This window comes from Saccoglossus kowalevskii, chromosome 2, assembly GCF_978046115.1.
Source record: "Saccoglossus kowalevskii chromosome 2, keSacKowa6.1, whole genome shotgun sequence".
Taxonomy (NCBI): domain Eukaryota; kingdom Metazoa; phylum Hemichordata; class Enteropneusta; family Harrimaniidae; genus Saccoglossus; species Saccoglossus kowalevskii.
The window spans coordinates 1,110,355-1,122,755 of NC_140642.1; the positions used below are offsets into that span (position 1 = coordinate 1,110,355).

Sequence of the window (12,401 nt, forward strand, 5' to 3'; positions counted from 1 at the left end):
TGTTGTAGAAAGCATTCAATAAATTGAAATCTAAATCAAGATCAGAATGTCTCACCTTTGAGCTCGCTGTTGCAGCCTGCTGGTAGTAGCAACCCATGTCCTGATATGTCTGTCTGATTTACTTGAATGCACACTTCGACTTTCTAATTGTTGTTGCTGAAACAATGTAAGGAAAAGGCAGTGAAGAATCAAAGACAGCTACTGTGTGCTGAGATCATTGGAAGTACATTAAGTAGAAATAAAAAATATATCAAATTAGTCTGCTAAACAAGATATCAAATAATTGCCTAATTTAAGCAAATTTAGGTACTAATAGTTTACAAGCAAAGATTTCAACCTGAACCTAATCACTTCTGTGGATTTCATTTGTGTATTGTAAGCTGATGAGTGGTTATTGAGTTTAAGGTCAATTAACTATTAATATAAATTATGTTTTCTGAGGATTATAAAAATGTGTCAATCATCATGGATGGTTCTCGAAGGATGATACATCCTCAAAACATATAGTAAAATAAGTTCATGCATGCATACACACACAGGATAAAGCAAAGACTATTGCACCCAGGAGTAAAAATAAACCTGCTAAATAATTTGAGGAATAATTAAGTTAATTAACATTCTTGTCTTGTTCTCACCGATAGTTGATTTGTTCTTGTTTGATTCCTGAGAAGAATTATTGCTTGAGCATCTCGACTACTTTTTACACTTGCACTTGAACCAGCTCTTTGCCTGGTGTGTAAAACAAAGTAACATTCAATCTCATAATTACATGTTAAACATGTCCATATTTGGTCTTTTATAATAAAACTGTACATTTTAAGCAATCGTATGACCATCTTGACCATGCACATGTAATTTACCTTAATAATGGTGTCCATATTTTGGTATACAACATTTATGTGCTTTAAGTAATACCAGTATTAAGAATACTATTTTGCCCATATTTGGTAAATATTTACATGTATTAGACAGGTTACACAAACTGAGCTTCAGAGATATAGTTAAAACTACAGTGCCAAACATAACAATTATAAGTAATTCACAATAAAACATATATATTCACACATGATAGTGTAGGTGTTTTCTCTTTGAAATGAAAATTTATTCATCCCTAATAATACCTTCTGATGACATCCTTGACTCCCATCTCCTCCTCCATGCCAGCTACAGATGCACTGTCATATCTGGATTCAAGAAATGGACCTGTCAACACAATAAGTTATCAAATTAGTACAATCATAAAATTGTGCTCTTTTTTTCTATGTGAAGCAGATTTTATTTCTATTTTCCACTATTGCATGATGGGATGTAGTTTTGTTACCAATGATGCATGATGGGATACATTTTTATTTCCAGTGTTGCATTATAAATAAGACAGAGAATCATACTGATATTAGAAAAGCTGCAAAAATTTAATGGTTTATTTCCAATGATGCACAATGCAATGGACAAACAATGAATTCAATCAGTGCATGAATGCAAGACAAAATTAGTTTATTGATTACTGAATTAATAGTTCATTCATTAAGCCATTATGCGGTAGACAGAATGATGGCTATGAAACTTTTTCATCAATTCATGTCAAGCTGCATCAATTTAACGATTGTCAAAATTTGACAATATAATTTACCCAGGCTTTACTAGAAATTAATTTCAAACAAATTTACTGAGATGATAATGTGATACAGTAAAACCGTGCTTAACCCTATTCAAACACTTGAGTATTACTTGATAATGAAGTGATGGGAGGCGGTTATGTATGGTTTCACTATTTCACTATTATCACTTTTAATTTTATTACAGTGTGTACTACTAATTTTACTTACCTTTCACCTAATCGATTGAAACTTTTGGACAGAATACAAAAGCACACCTAGGCATGGGTAATCTATCTGGACCCCTTACCAATAATTAAGTTGATTCTAAATCACCAGTAGGAGAGTTGGGCAGAAACTAAAATCTCTCACAACATATATGAATAGTGAAAAGGGAAACTTCCGTAAACATAAAATTTTCTGTACTCAAAATGTATCTCGCAGTCTGTCCTATGATAGCAAGCTGACATGGTTTAGATCTTCTGCCTTCTGGGACATCTCTGTTAATTGCAAGACCAATGAGTTAGCTAGTGCATAAGGGTATGCAGGTCGGGAACATCCATCTGTGTGTGTGTAACATTTCCACTTGGGTAATAGTTATGTTTAACCCATCAGCAAACATTAAATGTGGCTCTGTTTTGTTTCCCTGTTGCATAAGACAAACATCTGTTTAATATCACTCCAGATCTCTCCCTGTTCTATGTTAAAATAAGCAGGGCACTGACTGGCAAGCAGTAAATCTTTCTTGTCCTCGCAAGCAGTAATTACTTCTTGTCCTTTACCACAAATGAGAGGGCTACAATTTAGCTCCTCTGACGAATAGAAGACTGATTCTAGCAGTTCAAATGGAGGCTTATGTAATTGTCTTTTACTAGACTGATGTCCCAGTGTGTCAAACTTGAACAAAGACACTGTCCGAGGTCAATGCTGGCATATGCCAGAACTATACCTCCTAGGCAAGCCCAGAATCCTATAAACCTTGCTGGGTGCAAGGTTTTTTTTTAAAAAAAAAAGGTTTTTGTGGCAGGCAACATTTCAGGACTTTGAATATCACTGTTGTCACTCTTGGCTTTTTTTATGTGCAAAGTGCAAGTGCTAGTGCTGACAGCCATATTCAAGTTTAGGACTACATGACAGGGCTGTGTGGCTATTGCTTTATCCAATTGCAATTTAATGTACTATTCTTATGTGTCAACTAGGCCCGGTAAAACACACAGACACAAACAGACCTTAACCAACATTAGTGAATCAATCTCTCAACCAGGGTAGGAGGAATCAACCCATTTTGGTGTTCAGCCTTAGATAAGATTTGAACTTGGGTCTACCGATGCAACAGCAACTATGCTGGCAGTGACTAGTTTGGTTGTTTTAAAAAAAAGTAAAAAGTATGTATTCATAGAAGTGCGGGTTAGATTCTGATTGGGGTCTATCAATGTTGTTGGACACTCAGCTAGAAAAATATTTCTTAGCTGTCAATTGCTGGAGAGCTTCTGAGCGTGTAACAGTGACTCGTAGTGGTTCTGTGTCGGTATTCATTGGTCATCCAGTAGGCATAGATATGTGCCCTCTTGGGGTGTAAAATCTCAAGTTTGTGAGTGCAGATCCCTCATACCACTTTAGATGTGTCCTTGCATGACCAGAGTTATGGATTGAGTTGATGATTTATTCTGCTATCTCCGCTGTAGATTTACTAAGTCCACTCACCACTTGAGGGCAGTTTGAATTTGTGGGGTCGATGACCTTCTTCTTTTGTGGAAGTGTGCTGATAGCAATTTCTTGCTGGTTTCCAAAGAGCCAGTCATCTGTATACAGGTTCATGTTTATGTTTATCAGGCACGTGTATACCCTGAATCATGATGCCTAAGTATCGGTACATTTGGGATGAATCTGGTCATGCAGATTTGTCCTTCTGTTCTAGCAATGCTAGCAAATTGCCTTAGTTTGCTGGAGTTTGCATTATGTATTGATTCCATGGGCTTATGTTCATTGTAGCCTGATCACCGGTCCCACATCAATGAAATCATTAAATATGTGCTCTTGATTTTCACTCTCAAAACAGATTTCTAAGCAGTTCAAAAGGAAAATTTTAGAACTAATCCTAGGCTGCAAGTGCCAGTCTGTGACAAAAATTGAGGTGTCATATTTCAAAATTAGGGTCATGATCAAGTAATGCCAAAAAGTTTCAATCAACATCTTCCTAATGATTAGGTGTAAATAGTAATTGCTACAAAGAATGTTAGAATGATGTCCCAAAGACTTACTTCGTTCATATTCAGGATCTTCTTCAACCTTACTCATTGTCTCATCTTTATCCGGTATGTCAAGCATAACAGGCGTTGGGGATGAACTATGGTTACTAGAAAGTGTAGATGGAGTTCTCTGTATTAAGCTCCCAACTCCTACAGCTGACCCTCGACGAGGGGTGTTGCGTGCACTGGTGGTAGTTAGTGTGTTACCAAAAAAACGACTTGGCTTCTTGTTAAACTAGTAAACAAATTTAAATATATAATATAATCTTGCCATTCAATTTAAAAATTAAACAATTATTGACAATGCACAGTCTTGCTTTTACCAGATCCCGATCTCTGTGTTCAGTACAAGTCACATGTCAACCAAAGGAACCCAGGCATCATTCGTATGAAAATTTCAATGCAATACGACTGGAACTGCATCCTCATGGGATTGTCAGTGTCACTGTATATTAGTATATTTTTTTTATGTTAAAAAGATTGAAATATCAGGCAATAACCTTCAAAACATTATAACATTAATTTACCTTTTCTAAATAAGTTGCTGGACGTTCACGGAAAAGTTTCCAATTTGTCTCATACTGTTTATACCGTCCAATCTTCCTGACTGTTGTCTTACCAAAACTATTCTGTTTCAATTCTCTAAAATTCAGAACAAAAAGTACGGGGTTAATAATATTACATTCAGCAAATTTATAAGGAAAACATATGCCACCAGTACAAACATTTTAGGAGTCACCATGGCAACCATAATACAACACGAATGACATAGCTATTTTGTTTCCATAAAAGTAAATACAGCACTGTTAGCAGTAATGAGCACTCAAGATGAGAACCCACAAACACAAATATTCCTATCTTAATTGATGTTTATTCTACACAAATAAAAGTTGGAGAAGTATTCTGGTACAATAAATTAGACTGTACAGTCAGAATATTTTAGTCACATTAATATTAAGTGCGGAGTTGATGGAATACTGTAAAAGCATGTGATTTTTACTGCAATTGCTTTTCTTTTCTACAATGATGTAATTTGACATGTTCATGTAATATTGATTCTAAGGACTATAGCTCATTATACACAGATGACGGAATATAGAATTACTGAACATGTTACCCCCCCCCCCAAGATAAAATGGTACATCCCTGACTTACTTGTATTTAATATTCCAGCATTGTAATATAGGACCCATAGCTGCAGGTGGTTCAACTATCATTGATTCTAATAGCCAGTTCAATGCACACAGTTGACGGAATATAGAATTACTGTAATGTAAATATACACAGTTGTTAATGAAAACAGGCATGAGTGGATATATAAATAAAATTACTGTCTTATGTAGTAACCTGTTAGTTATTACAGGCAATATATCAGAGACACATGACTGCTACTACAAATACTAACTTTTGAGAATTCCACGATTCTGTCCTAGGTTGCTGTGTTTACCCAGTAGCAGGCATATATTTTGAGGAAAAAAACACTGTCAGCATCAACTGACTAACTCATTTTATTTACAAGTCAAACACCTACATTTTGTCTGAGAATTGGATCTAACACAAACAAAAATCAAAATAAAATGGTCAAAAGCATCAGCCATTTTGAAACTAAACAATATAAAATAACAGAAATAGTAAATATCAGACATACAAGTTATAGCATGAATAAAAAAGACTCTCGTTTTTTGAAATCTCCCATTTGTACCTCACCAGTCAATCAATACACATATACTTGTAATGAAAATTATCACAAGACATGATACACTTTATTGTTAAATACACAGTACGACTACTTACAGAGATGCTTCTTTCTCTAAATCAATATCAGTTTGTACATTTATATTTGAATGGCATGGTGTATAAGGTCGTGGAGGTTCAGCTTTTTTCTTCTTTTTTTTTTTCTTTGTACTTGCCACTGATATGTCTGTCACAATCGATTTGGTTGGCGATTGCGTCTCAAACCGAATGGTTTCATCGTCGGTACATTCCTCCCCACTAATTGCGCCTTCAGCTACAGTTGTACTCATTCTGTGTGTTCAATAGAATTCTATTTATACTTTAACATAAGGTTATTAATGCAATAAAAATCCAATTATTGGTACAATGACAAATAATTTAATATTAGTTTTTAGTTCGCAGTCTCTTTTAAACTACTGCAATATACACCAATAAAGCTCGTACACAATTAAAATGTGATTTCTCTTTTTAGTTCATATCCTATTTTATGTTTTGTATTTCAGACTTGTGCCAGTTACAAAATAACATACCACATACTAAATTATGAAAAATCTGGAGTGTGATTTTTAAATTATAAGGGGGAAATAATATAATAAAATAAAAGAAAGCACATTATTAAATATGTACTGCAGTTTATTTTGATTCGTCTTTGAAATCAAAATCGGTATTTCCACACCCCATACTCGTGATGCGGTGTATCCTTCGTTTCACTTTGCATCAATTGTGAAAATAACTTCCATTCACAACAAAAGCCATGGGAAGGGTGTGGGGTTCTGTCATAGTATCCAATGAAATGCATACTGACAATAACAGTACATGGTATATGTGGCCTAGCTGTGTTACAATGAATTGATACAATATACTAGTATACTGATACAACTGAAAAATTGTCAGTAATGTCACAGCCATGTTATTTTTCATTCAAATTCTATATACATTATATGACTGTATTTATTGTTATTTAATCTGCATTCATGTAACACAATAAGTAGTACACATGTCTGTCATCATAATGAACCAAAATGATGCATTAAAACCAGGATAAGTTAATCAATATTCTAAAGTAAATAATAATTAGTCTAAATGGTAATGATATTATTTGTGCTCAAGTTTAACCGCAATTGTATCAGGGGAATTGATGTCACACTTTTCCCACAACCCCTTACTTGATAGCCTCATACTTTTGTATTGTACAACAATGTCAACCATCATAGTGTTCACCATTTGTACAGCATTTTGTTTATAAACAAGCAGTCTGTCGGCTGAGATAGCTCCACTGTTAGAAATGCACATGGCAATTAAAGAACAGAAGATATCATTAGAAAATGAACAAATCTGAGAGAGGTCCACATGTAGTACCTATATGTAAAATATATCAAAGCAATTGGACTTGCGGTTTTTAACAAGAAGTTGAAAATATCACTTTTTACCAAAAATTACAAAAATATTCACCAAAATTAGAGAATTGAAGATATCATCATGAAATGAACAAATCTAAGAGAGGTCTACCCAAGGTACATATACACCAAGTATCAAAGCATTCAGGCTTGTAGTTTTCAAGAAGAAGTCGAAAAAGTAAAACAATGACACGGACGACGGACGAACGACGACGAACAATCACTCATATGATAAAAACTTATAATTCGTAATGTTTAATATGCACAATCTTTTTATTGTTAATTTTGTTGAAGGTGAACATCAATAGAGTAAATAATTTAATTGGGATAACCTGAGTATTGGATTACAGGTTGAGCACTGTGTTTGCAATCATATATTGTGACTAGTGTGCGAGGCTGTACATTGTGAGAATAACTCAATAATTTATTGGTAATATATAACTCTACACAACATCAGAGGTTCCAATGTATGTGTGTGTCAATACCAGATTAAAGAAGAAAGAAGACGACCTTCATATTTAAATCAACATTATTATTGTTCAGTTTCATACAATCAAACTGTATTTTTTTTATGTTGAACTGAATTATTACGTGGAAGCCCTACTTGACACAATGATGTTAAAAATTATTATTAGTGTGTGTGTGTGTGTGTTTTGTTTACTTGTTTATTTGTCTGTTGTGAATCATTGCAAATCAACTTCAAAATGACTGTAGTTTATTTCGGTACGGGAGCTTGTCAATTGTATATCTAGCAGTAGTAACCACATCCACATATATAAACAGGGAAACAGATTCCCAGACTTAATTCAGACATTTTCAAAAAACACCCCCAAATTACTGTCACCATTGTTTCAGCAAATTGGCATTTTCCAGCGTGATAATATTCATCCAATTTATTTTATTTGATGGAATTTCTCTCCTAGAATTTATTGCTCGGTAACATTTTAATTCACTAACATAATACCTTGCTCTAACTCCCATAATGCATTGTACATTTACTCAGTAAAACATATGCTCAGTAGATTCAACATTTGAACTTTTCACAAACTCCCACAATGCATTCCATATATGTTCAGTAGATGTAAATTTGCACTGAGCTTGAACTCCCCTTCAAGCAGTTTTCAGTAAATAATACTTGTACTATCACATATTCAAGTTCACTAACTGTGATTTCAATTAGTTGAGAAATATGATACCTGAATTAACTTGCTTCTTCAAACTCATTGTCAACATCATTATGGCTAGTCAAATATTGAAACTGGATAGAATTTTGTTCATATCTCAATTTTCAATTCCAAGCTCACTAACACTATTGTATTATAATCAACTAGAAACCACTATTTATTTTCTCACTCATCACATTGAAGTTGTTCAAAAAATGAACAAAATCAATCAAGCCATCTCAGAGAAACAGCTGTTTTAGTTCGTTGTATGCCTAAAAACATGGCAACGTTGTTTTTTGTGGTGAATATAGAACAATATAAAACATAGAATAATGTTTTGTTCAAATATTGCATTTTTGATATTCCTAACAATTCCTTACTGGAACATCTCGTGTACTTTCCAAAATTTGACAATGACACTTAAGCCCAAAATGGACTTCCTAATCAACACATCTTTGATTATAACAATAATCTTGTTAAAACACACACTCTCAAAATTTACAGCATTCACTTTCAGACCACTAAGCAAATAGGTGGAAATACCAGTTACATATGAAGACTGAGGATTCAATTGCTAGTGTAAAATCATATCGCTGGTGTTGACAGTGACGGCTGACAGATTATTTTGGTTCTGCTGCTCTCCTGGCACGGGCAACTGACTTTCTTTGTATATACAATGTACTGACAAGCAAGTACTGGTTAGTACTAGTAAACAACCCGGGACATATCGATAGTCAATATGGTATTCTGAAACACAGGTTTAACCCTGAAGATAGCGTCATCATACAGTATCCCATTAATGAACGAAATTCACATCACAATCTTATGCTTAAAAAAATAATCCAATATTTATGCTGGAGAATACAGTATACAAGGACTGGAAAATGTCAAGTACACAATGTAGTCAAATCAGTAAGAGAAAGACACTATGGACCCTATGGTATACATACAAATGTAACTACAAAATAAATGTCAGTGAATGCAATATTTATACAGGCCATCATGGACAAGTTGACAGTCCCAAATATTGACTAAATTGCCAGCTGTGAGCTTTAACTCAGTTATTAGGATTTCCGCATGAAGTTACATACATAGGGAAAAATGCATCATTATGGCAAAGACAGATATTTATTTCTTTTGTCCAGGTTATATAATAAATTCCCTAATTAATATTTAATTTTTGTTTTGTGTTGCTGGGAATGAGTGAGTTTCATACGATAATTACTAATCTCACTCCTCTTTAAGGTGGGGTCAAATGCAATAGACTTGGAATGGAATAAAACAGGATAGGAAAATTATAAAGGTGACGGGGTATGTAAGCTTTGTAATGATGGAAAGGAGGATGTTTATCACTTTTTATTTCTTTACAAATCAACTAACCACTTGAGAAGTAAATTCTATTCAGCACTGACCAATACAATAGTGGAAAGTGGTGGAGAACCAACTATTGTACATAGATTTTTCTCAGGAAGAATTAATTTAAAATTCTTTTCAGTGATGCTTTATGGGCAATCAATAAGGATTTGGGAAATAATACATCAAACGAAATCCGAAACTTTCTCACCCACCTATGGAAATTCAGAACGAGAAACTGAATGATTTACATGTATGAATTAATGCTTCTTATAGATTGTTTTTCTTTTCTGCTTGTTGTTGACTTGTATGTTACTTTTTATGCCGTTTCAAAGGCTAATAAAATATTATTATTATTATTTTAGGATGTTGACAGAAACGATCATTAGCAGAGCATTGGTCTTATTTAGGAACTCCTGCCACAGCAACTGCACAAAATCATAAAGGCAAATTAACAGCTCCTAAGGACAGTATTCCCAGAATAGCATTAGTTGTTAAAGACACATAATACTTTAAATCTTAACAACGATGAAATGACCAGTTACTGCGACAAAGCTCTATATAATCCCAGTGAAAACTACCCACTACAAAATCCACTTACAATGAAAGCCACTCTTCGTGAAGCTACTAGTTGAGTCAAATAATAGATTTTGCAATTGCAGGGGCAACTTATAGTTCTGTCATGCATAAAGTAAGTAAGGACCAGTCCACTGTCCACTACAAGACTCGTGGAGTAATCTTCAAATAATGAGATGATGGCGGCAGTAGCCGTGCCACGTCCTGTTTGATTTGGGACTCAAAGCGACGTATACAACATGTGCAAAATACATTGTTTATTTACATGAAATTCAAACACGCGCTGCGCTACGACCACCGCTCTTTAAAGCATTATTAGCAGGTGGCTATTGACATATTAGTAAGCTTCTACCCAAATATCTTTACAAAACTAATGCTGTACTTGGTATACATTTTACTCTCGGTGTCAATAAAATTCATAATTTGAGACAATTAATACAGCTAGACAGGTTACCTTGAATCCTACCATGAAAACAACCAAAGCTCTCATCAAGAAAACAAACTCTTGCTCTCAAACTATCTTGTCTTGACTATTGCAATAGCTTATTAGACTTCAGCAGCTCATCTTGTCTACAAGCGAGGGTTACCTTCTCACATTTCACCACTTTTAAAATCGCTTCACTGGCTTCCAGTTAACAGACGTATTGAATATAAAATTTCAAGTTTGTGCTACTTATCAATAAGTAACACTGACCCACAATACCTGTCAGACCTTCTACATAAATACCATCCTGCTAGACAATTGCATTTGTCATCAGACGATCGTATATTAACGAAACCACACACCAAGACGAAATCATATGGTGAACGTGCATTCCAATATTCAGGTCCAAATATTTAGAATTGCATACCCTTTTCAATCCACCATTCAGTCTCGCATTCATCATTTAAGAAAGCACTGAAACATATCACAGTAGTCAATTTTACTAGTTTTAATTTGTTGTTTTTTTCTATACTTCTTGTGATTTTTATTGACAGTCTTTTATGTTATATAATGCACATAGAGCTCATTTTAGGAGAATATGCGCATGATAAGTCCTCTAAATAATAATAAACACAATCTAGTTACATTAAAATAAATACAATGTAACATATATCGCAAGTTAAATAATAAATGCAAAATTATCTAAAACCGTATATACAAAGCAGTAGCTGCAACTTTTAATAATTTAATATTCACCCAAAATTTTACTAATTAATAGAAGTTTATATTTTCTTGTTAAAGTTGCATTATAATTGGTTAATATCATACATTCTAGAGAACATAGTTGAACTCTGGTGACCTTGCCCTTTGTTATATAATATAATTCCCTTTATCATAGTTTGTTTCAATATACATATGCATTGTCATAATTAATTTTGAATACAAACAAGTTTTGGGGGTTGATGCAACAGTGGGGAATCAGTCTACCGAATGTCCTTAAAAGATGTAAATATCTTACAAAAACATTGGTGCCTTATTTGTTTAATTATTTTAAGGGACATAATTTCCAGCTTTATTCAAAGTAATTCAGATATTTTAGTATAAAAACAAATGTCTCATTGCAAAAAAAAAAGTGCTGCATTTAGATGTGAATAGATTCATAAAACATGCAAGATAACAGAAAATTTTAGCTGGCTTTAGTCCAAGTATTTTGTACAGGTGTCTGTCAAAAATTAATGATTTACTGAGACAAATATGAACTGCCTCATTGTGTGACTACTGTATTAGATGAAAAGTAAAAAAAAACACCCTTTATGAATAGCTATCATGTTGCAAGCTCTGCTTTGTATGCAAATCAACTTAAATAGTTAGTTGGTGTCCAGTGGAGGGAGAAGTCAACAGTACTGTTGCCTCCTGAGAATCTACATCTTCAAACACTGCAATCTTTGAAGTGCGTTTTTAAACTAGTATTATGAAAACCCTATCATTCTGTTCTAATAGCTGAAACATATTCCTGCGAGTTTTCATTTGTCGAATGAACTGTTTGTCAAATACAGAATACATATATTTTAGAACAATTTTCTTTTTAAAATGTGGATGAAATGTTTTGCTTTTTATGTATTTTTTATGTATTGTTTTTGATTTGATAACTTTGAACTAAACAGATTTTCTATTAGCTTCAGATCTTGATCAAAGTTAGGCACCCAATTCATAGGAGTGCTTATATTGATTTTCTGACATCTTGTTTTCTGTAAAGATTTTATTGGTAGGTTTGCAAATGTGTATCAGACTGTGCAATCTCTCCATGAGTTGATTTTGAAACCCAGTATGGGATTCTGAGATACATTACCAAGGATATTATTACAAGATAAATCATTTGCTTCATTGAACACATACAACAAAGCATATTT

At 33.7% G+C, this 12,401-nt stretch overlaps 1 protein-coding gene across 2 annotated transcripts in view; it reads right to left on the reverse strand.

Moving 5' to 3' along the window:
* The window catches only part of LOC100375456 (coiled-coil domain-containing protein 60-like), a 59,363-nt gene that overhangs the window by 28,008 nt on the left and 18,954 nt on the right, over nucleotides 1-12,401 (reverse strand). For both annotated transcript variants that reach the window (XM_085507708.1, XM_085507704.1), the window contains 7 exons: nucleotides 5,639-5,869; nucleotides 5,000-5,110; nucleotides 4,372-4,486; nucleotides 3,857-4,079; nucleotides 1,122-1,203; nucleotides 636-729; nucleotides 56-156 (listed from right to left, as the gene is read on the reverse strand). In XM_085507708.1, coding sequence (XP_085363834.1) covers nucleotides 56-156; nucleotides 636-729; nucleotides 1,122-1,203; nucleotides 3,857-4,079; nucleotides 4,372-4,486; nucleotides 5,000-5,110; nucleotides 5,639-5,869 — 957 coding nt within the window. The remainder of the gene's footprint in view (nucleotides 1-55; nucleotides 157-635; nucleotides 730-1,121; nucleotides 1,204-3,856; nucleotides 4,080-4,371; nucleotides 4,487-4,999; nucleotides 5,111-5,638; nucleotides 5,870-12,401) is intronic.